The sequence below is a fragment of the Antedon bifida genome, chromosome 1 (genome assembly GCF_963402885.1).
Source record: "Antedon bifida chromosome 1, ecAntBifi1.1, whole genome shotgun sequence".
NCBI lineage: Eukaryota > Metazoa > Echinodermata > Crinoidea > Comatulida > Antedonidae > Antedon > Antedon bifida.
In genome coordinates, this window is record NC_136226.1 from 11,677,463 (window position 1) to 11,691,228 (window position 13,766).

Sequence of the window (13,766 nt, forward strand, 5' to 3'; positions counted from 1 at the left end):
AGGTCATGTGTGAAAACCCCTTTTGCAGATATCCACATTAATTTTGTCAAGCGGATATATTGACCTGTACCTTTGACATACATACATAAAAAAACTTACTTCGAATTCTCCATCACAATGTAGTGGAAGGCCCATCTTCTTTTTTTTTTTCTTTAGCGTAAGACATGATATTCATACAATTCCATGCTGCCTTAGGATTTTCAGATTCCATGATGCAATTCTAACTATCACCTAACTGATATCACCGCCATAGTTGCCCTATTCAAGAGTAGAGTATGTGAAACAGAATACCATATGAAATGAATGCTTTTTTCCAATTGGTATAAGGTAAATTGCCTCCTGCTAAATGAAAATAAAACCAAAGAAATAATAATTGATTTTGGAAAGAATTGCACTCCACTGGCCCCATAAAAATAAATAATCAGGAAATCGAATATGTTGAAAGCTACAAATATAGGTGTGATTTTTGATAATACATTCATTTGGGTACAGAACACTTTAAAAATACTAAAAAGGGAAATACTCGGTTGTTTTTTCTCATAAAATTGAGAAATTATGGGATAGATAGAACTGTATTAAATGTATTCAACTCATCATCGTCAAGTGTGCTCACTTTATGCTGCGTTGTCTGGTTTAGTGGATGTAGTGAGAAGCGAAAATCAGATTACAACGTATACTAAATAAAGCGGGCCGGATCACAGGATCAAACCCTAATTTAGTTGACCTATGCAAAACAATTGTAGTTAGGCCCCACCCTAATAAGGCTACGAAAATATGATTTAAATCTTCCTTTATATAAATACTATGATAAATTGAGATCAAACATACTTAACTTGCTGAGATCATGCAATAGTCGGACAAAGAGATATTTTAATTCATTTGTACCATATTCCATCAGACTTTTAAATGACGCACAATTTTGTGACTTAACCTTTTTTTTATATACCATTTTGATGTTTTTATATTTTAATGAAATGTGTATTATATAAGTGCTTTAACCTAATGTTTTATATATCATATTATATATATATATTCCTTTTTAATGAGGACGAAATAAAGTTTAAATTGAATTGAAAGTGTAGTAGCCTGTGTTACAATCTGTACAAAAAGCACTGGAAATTACATTTTAAGAAGAGGAATGGATGATTCAATATGTATAACTCTTAAAGAAAAACATTTTCCTTTAAAGCAGGAAATTATTACGTGCTAATATGCACAATTAAAAGTAATAAATATTGTGACGTCACCCGGTCCATTCCACCTGTAAAGTGTTTGCAGCAGCACTACGGAAACAATCACACAACCTGTGTTTATAACTAGAATATGGATCGATGCATGTATGAATAGAGCTTGTATAAGTTTATCACGCAAACCTGCAACGCGTTCACAGTGGTGATGACCATCATAGAAGAGCGTACGACTAGAATCACGAATGACGCTAGGAAATCAACCACGTCTGTTATGTAGCCTTCCACGGATCACATGTACAACATTTTTACTATAGACAGGTAAGGGTAAACTTACATTATTATAAATAAGTCGAGCACTTAAACTAAGTATGTAAGAATTAAGTTAAGTAAAGCAGCGTAGTAGAGATCACTTCAGTGTATTATCGATCTAATAGACAGCCTCTTTTGAAATAGGCCTATATAGATAATTGGAGTGCAAATCGCCGTTGTACAGGAAAGTAGGTCTTCATTAGATATAATATACATGATCGATTAATGACGGTTAGCCTACACTTTTATAGAAACTACAATATATGAGTGGTATTGGATTTCTCATCAGCATGTCCATCCAACATTCGATTATGGTAACGTGTTACGACAGAAAAAAATGAGTTGACCGAAATTTGCCTACGATTATACTATACATATAGAGAGATACAGCACTGGGAATCTGGTGTGCTTGGTTCAATGGACAAGTGAATGAAATAATATCTGGTTGTATATAAAACGACATTTAAACGTAAATATCACAGTACTTATTTTTCCTCAAGTGTTTCCATTACACCATGGGATCTTTTACAAGTGAAATAAACAAAGTAAAACCATGAATAAATTAACAAAGAAACTGAAATAGAAGAAACTAGAGAAACCATTTTGTGTAAATATAACACATTGTTTGGTCCAGTGATTGCTGATATAATTTTAATATATAGAATAATTAGTAATCCATAATTTAACTTCTGGGCCGCTATTGTTATATTATTCTTATTTGTGTTTAAATAGTATTATGTCAACTGATGGTTTGAAGAAGGATGTGTTGGGAATCAACAATACTTGTTAAGTGTTTATTTACCAATGGTCTGTTGTTAAGACCGATTTCAATATGTCCGTGTTTAAACTAATGCCAGCCTCATTCATTACATTATTCTTCTGAGACTTCAAACAATAGGCAATGTAAAATTGTATAAAACGTGATTTCTCAAAAGCAGAACGAATTTACATTGAACACAATCAACCGCACACACGTAAAATTGCTAAACAGATTGAATACAAATTAGGCCTAAGGTTAAGAGATATACTGTGTAGAGATTGTAATTAGTTTTGTTGGTTTGTTATTTATACGATGTGCATAGGGTTATGGTAGTTGGCGTGTGTGGCCGCACCGGCCCAGAATAAATATGTTTCAAACAGATAGTTTGTTTTTGTTGGTTCTTGTATGGGGTGAACGGGGACTGACATGAGATATAGAATATACTTTCTCTATTTGAGCCAATTTACACAGACGAGCGGTAACGGTAAAACGGAAAAACGTGTCCCACATAGAATCTGTATCTATATCCTGAGCGGGTTTTCGCTCAACCACCCACCGGATTAGCTCCGCGTTTTGTGTAAATGGGCATAAGAAATAATTAACATAGATTCTATTATGTTTGTTTTCCGCTAGCCGTTTACCGCTTACCTTTACCGACAAACGGACTGGATCCTTTAATACAGGGGTTACAGGGTTATTCTACTGTGCGTTAAATTTAAATTCGATTTTTATAATTATGTATTTTTTAAACTATCATGTTGTTTCAAGCTCTTCCTTTAGTGTTATTCTGCATTTGTTTTTTTAAATTTTAAAACTTATATTTTAGACCTGCAAGCTGGATTGAAAGATACGCTTGAGTAATCTCCATATGATGACTTGGCACACGTCTGACCGACAAAACAGACTACGAAGTAGAAGTCTACACTGGATATTAGATGAGCAAAGATCTATGGGCAGACAAGCAATGTACTTTAGTAATATGGTCAATAGAAAAGATCGTCTGCTAACTGCAGAACATTACAACACAAAGCGCGCCATATCCAGATTTGAAGGCAACTGGTCATCTCAAAGACAGCGATCCAATACATCACCTGCGCGACTTCAATGTAATAGTTCTCGCTACTCCCAACTGTCACTGCCTGCTCCACCTATTATTTTACACGGGCAAGGAATATTTGAAAAAGGACAAGAAGAAACGAATGGACATACACTTGTTATTTCATCTAAAAGTGTTGATAAGTCTGTAAAGAAATTACCTTTCCAATCTTTAGATGAATACATGAGCAAAGTTCGCTATTTCGATCAACAAATAGTAGCGGCTGAAGCTAAAAAAACACTTCTACCACATATATATGTTGAAAAAAAGCGTCAGCTTACACCGGCAAGAAAGCCGACGAAAGATAAACAACTCGACCAAATAAGTAGACACTATCAGAAAATTAGTTATCGAATCGAAGACGAACCAGAATATTTTGTGTTACCAAAATGCAGAGGGTTGACATCTAGGTCTAACCGTTTGCCGTCTCTCGAGTATCTGTACAATAAAGGAAGAGAGCCTAAATTCAATACTCCAACACCGACACCACAAATATCGCGGCAGAATTCTTACGAGAATTTATCAGATATGGTATTAACTGTTGACGACGAATGTGCCTCGATACGAGGAAAATTATTTGATCACTGTTTGTCTCATTCATTAACAAAATTAAAATGCTCTGAATTATTAACACATGATGTAAATAATGATAATAAAGCTGTAAAGGTTTTAAATCATTCAGTTAATATACTGAACTCTGTTAAGAGTCTTCCAAAAGTTACTTTACAATTGCCAGAAATAGTAATAACTCCACCTGTACATAAAGATCTTGAATGTCAATTTGAAACCTGGCAACAATGGAAGCTTCAAAAGTTGTTATGCCAACGTGAACTTCGAAGACGGGAACTAGTTCGATTGATAGAAGATATTAAAGAATTTAATGATTTAAATAAAACATTAGCACAACAGCTTTTCACTCAAACCTAGGCCTATGTATGTTACAAGTTCTTTGATTTTCAATATGACGCATCGGTTTGATTGAGGGATTCCGATGAATGGGAAAATAAAAAAATAAGGTCGGTTGTAACACAAAATATGGATGTTAATAATAAAACATAAACCATAAAAAATGAGGCTCGACAAATGGACATTGTTTAAAACCATGATGGAATTTAGTCCATCAAGGTAAATTGTGACGTAACGACAACATGATGTAATCTCTTTTCATCATGTATCAAGGAGGAATCAGTATGATCATTTACCAATAGCATTTAGATAAACATTAACCTTGTATTAATCTGCATATACAAAATGTAATTAGCATAACTATTTAGAAATAGATGATGCTCCTTTCAAAGAGGAATAGAAAGAATGGACCAAAATACAATTGAAGTAACCGACTGTGTTCAAGCTTGGGAAGAAAGACAACAAACTTGAACAAACATATTGTTAAAAGTAAAGGCTGGTTTGACAATTCCCTTGGTTTGGTAATAAATTGGAATTGGAAGCAAAAACTTGCTAATTGTTTTTGTTCAGAATCAATGTTATATGAACATTAATTGCCCGTTTATCTTACATTCTAAAATATAAGACTATTACAGGTAATTTTGGATAAAAAATGGATTTGAGTTTAGTGTCTTGTATCGTTTTCAAGAGAGCCTCCCCAAATCTGTAGTACAGCAACCATTGTACAATATTAGTAAATAAATAGCAATCCGTTATTCAAGGCGTGTTATGGAAGAAATAATATTGAGATGAAATAGACAGGGTTTTGCTTCTGGCATTGTTCTAACTTCATTAAATCAAATATACGTATTTACTGTATACATTATATAAATTTAATATATTTAATTATTTTATAGGCCTAAATAATTTTTGCGCAATGTTACTATAAAATGGTTTTCTTAAAGTCTTAAGAAGAAATATTCCTTACAAAAAACGCCGCTCGCTTGTTGACGTAACAATTTGTCATTTTATTGTCACATAATAGTTATTCACGTTAACCAAAAAGTATTTACCTGAAAAAATACTTACATTGTCTGTCAGGCAATGGTTTTTGGTTAAAATTAAACGTTTCTTTTCTCTTTTTTAAGTGAATAATTTTGTACTTGTTACGGAAGTGAATAACTTTTGTATTTGAAGAAAGTACAAGAATAATACTTTGATATCACCGGTGTTGATATGTCATAATTGTGCAATTGAAAATGAAAAATAAAAAATACTGAATCTGTAAAAGATGATGTGCTTATTAAATAATTTAAATAAAAATGATGTCTAAATAATATATTAAAGACCACTAAACAGACTCAATTTCTGTCACTTTAGTTTATTTTATTGCTAAGTCGGGGGGTCACTTTATCAAGCCTACATGTCAACAAGTGATAAATTACAATATCGGCCTAGATTGACAGTCAAATGGGAGTCATTGTAAATACCCATTGCCTACTTTAAAACAATGTTTACCATTTTTTCAGTTGCAAAGATTTATCAACTAAAGTCAATTATTTTGTAGAGGTTTATAGTAGACCTTTATGCCAGCACCCATGAGAAAAATAATTTATCACAATGGCACTTGAAAGTAGTTGCTATAAAAAAAATTGCTATAAAAACATAAAGTATTGAAGCCAATTGCCCGTTTTTTTACATTCTAAAATATTAGACTGTTAGAAGGGATTATGTTAGGCACCCGTTTACAAAATTGACCAAGGTAGGTAATTGTAGACGTACCGGTTGCCTATAAAAATTAACCAATTGGAACAACGGCATTTAGCTATCATTGTTATAATAATCGTACAAGCATAATATTACAAGAACCGGTAATGAGTATTAAACCAAAATTCGTTTGAATATGTGGATTTATTTACAGTGAGTGTACGGGATGGCAAATAATATAGGCCTACATGAATACGGCCAAGATGAAGTGGACTGGCTTAACTGTATATCTGCCATCGATACAAGTCGCGGAACAGTTTTCTTCTGCAATCGCAAACTCTTATCTTTGCGGCAGGATCTTCAAGTTGTCGGTCACTTTGGTCAGAGTGGACAGTTGATGCGTGGCGTTGTAATGTATTCAATAACAGCATACAATCCTATGAATAAAATAATTGAAGTTGTCGAAAATGTTAGACGTAACGAATTTTTAATGGAGGATTTACACGCCAAACTTCAGGGTTGTGAGATTTTAAACAATTATTCATTTTTTCCAAACTGTCCGAAACATTTTGAGAGAGGATTCACGATCGTGTTTCCCCTGGATTATCCAGTTAGTGACCATGATGGAATTGTCTGTGAGTTGGCGGTCAAGTACCATCAAGCCGCCTACTTTCGCAGTGTGATACACAATAATGGGGATGTTGAACAGAAATTGATATTAATGATTGATAATAAACCAAAAGAAGTGAATGAAGAGCTGATGGTCATTGAAAGAATCAACTACCACCCGGCGTTTATGCACCATACAAACCATTCCGTGTTTCATGATTATAGAATTGCTCTCGACGTCTTGTCCCGTGTAAGTGGATTATACATTATTAAAATATACAATAAAATAATTGACAGTTCGAGTAGGCCCACGTCTCCTCTGCCATTATTTAACTGCATGATAACGTTTATTCGTAGACAGGTATAACCAAAGGTCGTTGTCACAAGTAACATCAATAATGTATGTAATGAAATTATAAATACACTGTTAACATAGGCCTAATTATATATACAGGATTGAAAAAAACCCTCTTTTGGTTTCAATGTATTCAGAAAAACAGTTGGGATGGATTTGTTAGGGTTTTGTTTGTTGGCGTACATAATACATGCCGCTTTTTATAAGTTCAAGTAGGCATGGAATACATTGTGCCATTACACTAATTGTGACAATTACATATACTATTTGTATAGCCTCATCGACAACATTATTGAATTACCAGACTCATAAAGGAACCAAATAACTAATAAAATGCAGTATACAAAGTGTTGGCCTATTTTTCAGACAACTAAGCCTAACAATTGTTTAAATACTTTCCGTGACATACTTGATTTCAAGTACAAATTTAAAATGAAAGTAACAAGTGAAATAGACATAGAAAATATTACAATTATTACAGGTAATTTTGAATACAAAATGGATTTGAGTTTAGTGTCTTGTCTCGTTTTCAAGAGGGCCTCTCCAAATCTGTAGTACAGCAACCATTGTACCTATATTAGTAAATAAATAGCAATCCGTTATTCAAGGCGTGTTATGAGATGAAATAATATTAGGATGAAATAGACAGGGTTTTGCTCCTGGCATTGTTCTAACTGCATTAAATCAAATATACGCATTTAGTGTATACATTATAAAAATTAAGTATATTTAGACATTATTGTATATGCCTAACAATCAATATACATTTGTAATGTTTCAGTGGCAATCTAATTGCACCGCAGTGGATGAGTTGATCTCAATCGTTTCATCTCTTGACGAAAATGAAGCGGTAGTCAACAACAATCTCTATCCTATTATTGCGATAGAAGGTCCAAAATTAAAAGGTAGATGCGATTTTCTTAGACTAAATTAATTATTATGGTTCAAATATCATACACCGTGTCATCCGTAATCATACTTGATATTATGACTATTTCCAACATTCGTTTCTTGCCACGAGTCTAAATATATATTTAAAATACTTAGCAAACAATATAAGTTTGTATACACCATCATGCGTTCAAATGGTTTCTAATATCACAACGTTTATGTATAGCAGACTTCATAAGAATTATTATGGAAACAACCTAATGTACTAATTTTTGTTCTGAATGCGTTACATCTATAGGAATATGCCTAGGTACAGTGTGCAGGCAGTTGGGTTCTTCATTAGGGACAGTGTATTTGAATTCGATTCCTGTTTGTCTACAACACCTTAAAAAATCGTTCGACGCCCAACCTCAGTTGATTCGTGGTGCATTCTATGCGGTCAGTAATTACATATTGGGGCTGGAGCTTTCTACAAACGCAAAGAATTCACCTGTTTTTGTAGATAGGTATGTCATTAGTTAATTTTAATTAATGTGATTTTATGAAGAAAAAAAATGGAGAAGATTGGCTAACCTATTCTGGGAGAACCACATGTGGCTGAGTGTATACGGCTTAATATACTATATTAACCTACGTAACAATCAACAATGTTTCAATCTCAGTTTCAAGTTTAAATAAATTTTTTTCCAAATTGCTTATTTATAAGATAATTTGATATAAATGATTAGGATAAAGCAAACATGGAGGGCAAAAAACAAAAGAGCAAAGCTCGTTTTTTAGACAATGTAAAGTTAACCAGTACGTAACAACTTAATTTCTGCTACGTTGTTAAAATTAAATTGTTACGCTAGGTGTCGATTTTTGTTTATACGTTAGTTGTGACATTAGTGATTGATTATCGATCGTTACATTATATTATTATTAGTGAGCGATATACGAATAAAGGAATAGTGATGGAACAGGATAAAAAACGTCAAATATTGAAATATAAAATGATATTGTTGTACTTTACTCACTGTAAGAAGAAATCATAGGATTGTTGACTTACTGTGAACTTAGTTTACAAGGTTACTTTTTAAATTTCTTTTGAACAATACGCTAGCTTGCAATCCTAATCTATTATAATGCTTTCCAAATTATACTTAAACTCTACAACAATGAATAGGATTGAAATGACTAATAAACTGAATCCCCTTTACCTTTATCATCCTTTTATTTCGCATCAATACAGTATGACCTAGATATAACAATGGAATATTCACCCGGAGCGGTCAATTGTTTATTTTTATTCCATCAATATAAAAATAAAAGCTATTTGCGTGTTGTCATGTTATGATCATGCCTATTTTGTTTGTGTTTATAAACTCGGTTTAGGTACTGGAACAGCACTGTTGCACATTGTATTGTTAACGAAGTTGGAGAAGAAATTGGAAACCTACCACCTAAAAACCACATGGTGTATGACTGGCCAACTCATCTACCAGAACCTACTTCAGTTGTCCTTGTGAGCTGCAAGAAGAAACTAAGACAAATGAAGGAGAGAAGAGGAAAAACTACGTATGAAAACATGTAAGTTAGAATAAAATTGGATTTATATATATATTTTTTCGATGGGTTTTACACAGAACTGCCTTATTAAACGACGGTGAATGTGTTTGAAACATTGTCTATCCTTAATCGAATCGGAAGATACAGATGCATTGTCCGGTTAGATTTGGACACATAAAAACATGAATTTTAGCATATGGATTGAAGTATGGATAATTCAGCATGTTTATTGTTGTTGTTTTTTATTCAGGGTTTTCGAAACTTTTCAGCGGATGCGAAATCAATCTTGGATTGAAATAGACATTGCGCAACAACAATGTACGGATACTACCCACGTAGTCTCACACATTATCGATAAACTCCGGGAAGAAAACTTGTTCTGTATTAAATTGCCAACGTCATTCTGCCCTAGCACTGGGCTTCATCCATAAATCTAAGATACCCTTGCTTTTGAGAATTTTCCGGAAAAACACATAATAATAGACGATGGAATGGCACATTTGCATATCAGTTTTTTGTGCTGAACTGTCCCGTCTTTGATTCTTAGATCCGGTGGACCAGATAATACAAACACATGAGTGCGTAATATTTCATTGATTTTTTAGTAAAAAGCACAATTCCTCCATGGACTGACAATGAGGGACGAATGCATATTAGACAATGTAGGCCTATACCTTGTTTTGCCGCCTGTGGCACAACAGTGGAACACAAATTATATATCACACAGCAATAATTAAAAAATAATACCTGTAAATGATGTATGAGTATTATTAATATATTATACAATTTGTGCATTGTACATAATTTTTAATTCGAATTAAATTTTAAATTTTTATATATATTGATTATTTTTAATAATAATGAATAATTTATTGTATATTAAATAAATAAAAATAGACAAAATAGGCCTAATTTACAAAGACCAAACCATAATTTTTTCATCTTTCATTATTTAAATAAAAATCTGCTTTGTTTTGAACTTGAATTAAAGAATAGGGCCTATGCAAATATTAATAAAATCATTATTAAGCAGCTGTTTAATATTTTGAAAAACAGTAGGCTATACGTAAAACAGCAGAGGGCTCTATCACGCGACAGGTGCATGAATTACATCATCATTTTCTGTTTTTCAATATGACGCAACAGTTTGATGGATTCCAATGAGAACCGGGATATTTATAACAAAGCCAATTACTTGCAATAAAAAGAAAGGATGTTAATATAGATAACCATGATATTACCAATTACCAATAAATCATATTCATCATCATGTATGTTTGAAACTGTGAAGTACTGTATTAATTATGTGGTTAAATTTGTATAATAACATGGAGCCACCGTTTACAAAATCGACTAGGCTAGTAATTGTTGTCATATAAAAATTGACCAATTGGAGCAACCTTTCTAGCACGCTTCATTTAACAATGTCATTGTTGTATATTAATCGTCTACATACAGTATGCTACGAAAAGCGCCGGTGTATTAAAAAGTGTATATGCGTTAAGATGGCTAATAATATGGATGAATATGGTCAAGATGAAGTGGACTGGCTTAACTGTATATCTGCCATCGAGACAAGTCGCGGAACAGTTTTCTTCTGCGATCGCGACCTCTTGCCTTTGCGACAGGATCTTCAAGTTGTCGGTCACTTTGGTAAGTCTAAGTGTGGACAGTTGATGCGTGGCGTTGTAATGTATTCAATAACAGCATACAATCCTATGAATAAAAGAATTGAAGTTGTCGAAAATGTTAGACGTAATGCATTTTTAATGGAGGAGTTACAAGCCAAACTTCCAGGTTGTGAGATTCTAAACAATTATTCATTTTTTCCAAACTGTCCGAAACATTTTGAGAGAGGATTTACGATCGTTTTACCCTTGGATTATCCAGTTAGTGACCATGATGGAACTGTTTGTGAGTTGGCGGTCAAGTACCATCAAGCCGCCTACTTTCGCAGTGTGATACACAATAATGGGGATGTTGAACAGAAATTGATATTAATGATTGATAATAAACCAAAAGAAGTGGACGAAGAGCTGATGGTCATTGAGAGAATCAACTACCACCCGGCGTTTATGCACCGTACAAACCATTCCGTGTTTCATGATTATAGAATTGCTCTCGACGTCTTGTCCCGTGTAAGTGGATTATAAAATATAATACAGTTTATAAACGTACACTTAATCTGCTATTATATTACTGATAACGTTGATTCGGCCAGTCTATCGAGTATATAGGCTAATTGTATTTTTTAAATATATTATAAATACATAACAAAATATAAGCTAAATCATATATTCTCATTTAGTGTATAATGTTAATATTATATATTTCAGTGGCGATCTTGTGCTGCAGTGGATGAGTTGCTCTCCATCATGTCATCTCGTGCCAAACATGAATTAGCGATTGCTCACGACAACAAAGATCTCCACCCTATTATTGCAATAGAAGGTCCAAAATTAAGAGGTACTTCACGTGATTCTTTTATAGTTTAGCATTATGGTTCATACGATATTATAATCATGTAACATTAACATTATATATTATGGTGTATAAAATAAGATGTACATTTTAGATTTGTTGTTTATGTTTTCTTATGTTTTTACCTTTTACCTGTTGTAATGTACAATTACATAAAATGTCCCTTTCTTGTGTAAGATCCATGCTATTGCCTTTTTGGTGGCTAAATAAATGTGAACTTGAATGTGCATCATGTAACAACGGTAGAGAGATTTCGATTTGTGACAACCTAGGATACGAACATATTGATTCGTTTGTCGTGGCCTGAATCCACTGGTCTAGGTTCTAAACTGTGTTTCTGTTCAACTTAATGTTAGTAGAAGATAAATATTTTGGAACATATGATACTTCATACGTTAGTACGTATTTTCCATACACAAATTGAAACGCCGACTGGTTGGCGAACATAAAACAAACACATTTAATACAGACTTGAGGCAAGTCTAGGAATCTACCAAAACTGTGTCAAGAAACCAAGATCATTGATTATAATTGATATCAGAACCATCATTATGCGAGTCTTAAAAATGCAAAAATGATTATAACAATTTCAATTTTATTTTTTCCAAACATGTATTACATAGGAATAGGTGCAGTGTGCAGGCGGTTGAGTTCTTCATTAGGGACAGTGTATTTGAATTCGATTCCTGTTTGTGTACAACACCTTAAAAAATCGTTCGACGCCCAACCTCAGTTAATTCGTGGTGCATTCCATGCGGTCAGTAATTACATATTGGGACTGGAGCTTTCTACAAACGCAAAGAATTCACCCGTTTTTGTAGATAGGTATTTCATCAATAAATTGTAACTTGAAATTATTTGAATTATAAAAATGCATTAGTATGGAACACATCAGCTTGTGTTCATATACTAAATAAAGGTTGATTCGTTAACCATTTGCATCGATTTTGGCATTTTTAGTGGCCTATTTTGTTTATGTTTATAAAATTGGTTTAGGTACTGGAACAGCACTGTTGCACACTGTATTGTTAACGAAGTTGGAGAAGGAATTGGAAACTTACCACCTAGGAACCACATGGTGTATGACTGGCCAACTCATCTACCAGAACCTACTTCAGTTGTCCTTGTGAGCTGCAAGAAGAAACTAAGACAAATGAAGAATAGTGGTCCCAAGAGAGGAAAAACTACGTATGAAAATATGTAAGCTAAAGAAAGTTTAAAACGGTATTTCATATTCATTGATTTGAGATACGATACAAAATCAGTAATCCAAAATAAACTGTCTTACCTTTTCTTTATTTAGTGGAGAATTGATTTATATATCGGGTTTTTCTTTTGTTTTACTTTGATCTAGGGTTTTTGAAACTTTTCGGCGAATGAGAAACAAGTCTTGGATTGAAATCGACTTTGCTAAACAACAATGTACGAATACTACCGACGTAGTCTCACACATTATCGATAAACTCCAAGAAAAAAACTTGTTCTCTATTAAATTGCCAACATCACTCTGCCCTAGCACTGTGCTTCATCCAGAAATGCCTCATGATACCATTGCTTTTGAGACATCCTTACCAGCAAAACATCTACAAATAACAGACGATAGAATGGAACATTTTGCATTTCCAAGCTGCTCGTGCCCAAGTGTCCCATCATAGAGGTTCAATTTCAAAACTTTAAATCCAGATAATAGCATTCCTACGATTGGTTCTCACCAATAGGTTTTTCACGACGTCGGCGTTTTATAGATTCACCTCTTCATGACTACAGTGTATAACATTTCGTTGGTTTATTTATTCATTATAATAAACACTGGGTTGGTCAATTGTTTTCGATAGTTTGGTTATAGTTTCTTTAAAAATGCATAAAACGCACAAAGGATCGGTTTATTTACAACAAGACAACAAACGATATTGTATGTGTTATTATTACTTATTT

The 13,766-nt window shown here is 33.3% G+C and overlaps 3 protein-coding genes across 4 annotated transcripts; all 3 read left to right on the forward strand.

Moving 5' to 3' along the window:
• The first annotated feature begins 1,379 nt into the window (after positions 1-1,379).
• Positions 1,380-4,762, forward strand: LOC144836327 (uncharacterized). The gene is made up of 2 exons (XM_078691576.1): positions 1,380-1,508; positions 3,086-4,762. Exon 2 carries the CDS (start codon positions 3,128-3,130, stop codon positions 4,280-4,282), a length of 1,155 nt encoding a protein of 384 aa, XP_078547702.1. The 5' UTR covers positions 1,380-1,508; positions 3,086-3,127; the 3' UTR covers positions 4,283-4,762.
• Positions 4,763-6,108: 1,346 nt separating this feature from the next.
• LOC144834803 (UMP-CMP kinase 2, mitochondrial-like) lies at positions 6,109-9,951 on the forward strand. The gene is made up of 5 exons (XM_078689755.1): positions 6,109-6,806; positions 7,693-7,816; positions 8,101-8,308; positions 9,177-9,371; positions 9,601-9,951. The coding sequence occupies exons 1-5, from the start codon at positions 6,174-6,176 to the stop codon at positions 9,779-9,781; spliced, it is 1,341 nt and encodes a 446-aa protein (XP_078545881.1). The 5' UTR covers positions 6,109-6,173; the 3' UTR covers positions 9,782-9,951.
• An 845-nt stretch (positions 9,952-10,796) lies between these two features.
• On the forward strand, positions 10,797-13,657 carry LOC144842451 (UMP-CMP kinase 2, mitochondrial-like). 2 transcript variants are annotated; one of them, XM_078698907.1, is made up of 6 exons: positions 10,797-11,003; positions 11,241-11,488; positions 11,687-11,816; positions 12,455-12,656; positions 12,828-13,031; positions 13,186-13,657. In XM_078698907.1, the coding sequence occupies exons 1-6, from the start codon at positions 10,856-10,858 to the stop codon at positions 13,484-13,486; spliced, it is 1,233 nt and encodes a 410-aa protein (XP_078555033.1). In that variant the 5' UTR covers positions 10,797-10,855; the 3' UTR covers positions 13,487-13,657. The 2 variants fall into 2 exon arrangements, with proteins under 2 accessions (XP_078555033.1, XP_078555026.1); XM_078698900.1 differs by having other exon boundaries at positions 10,797-11,488.
• The last annotated feature ends 109 nt before the right edge of the window (positions 13,658-13,766 follow it).

What these genes read in the sequence shown, in the direction of transcription:
- LOC144836327 (XM_078691576.1), top strand. Translation starts at nt 3,128, where the DNA reads ATGATGACTTGGCACACGTCTGACCGACAAAACAGACTACGAAGTAGA.
- LOC144842451 (XM_078698900.1), top strand. Translation starts at nt 10,856, where the DNA reads ATGGCTAATAATATGGATGAATATGGTCAAGATGAAGTGGACTGGCTT. An exon ending in AGAAGGTCCAAAATTAAGAG is followed by an intron (nt 11,817 to 12,454) that starts GTACTTCACGTG and finishes TGTATTACATAG; the next exon opens with GAATAGGTGCAGTGTGCAGG. An exon ending in TCACCCGTTTTTGTAGATAG is followed by an intron (nt 12,657 to 12,827) that starts GTATTTCATCAA and finishes AAATTGGTTTAG; the next exon opens with GTACTGGAACAGCACTGTTG.
- LOC144834803 (XM_078689755.1), top strand. Translation starts at nt 6,174, where the DNA reads ATGGCAAATAATATAGGCCTACATGAATACGGCCAAGATGAAGTGGAC. An exon ending in CTCTCGACGTCTTGTCCCGT is followed by an intron (nt 6,807 to 7,692) that starts GTAAGTGGATTA and finishes GTAATGTTTCAG; the next exon opens with TGGCAATCTAATTGCACCGC. An exon ending in AGAAGGTCCAAAATTAAAAG is followed by an intron (nt 7,817 to 8,100) that starts GTAGATGCGATT and finishes TTACATCTATAG; the next exon opens with GAATATGCCTAGGTACAGTG.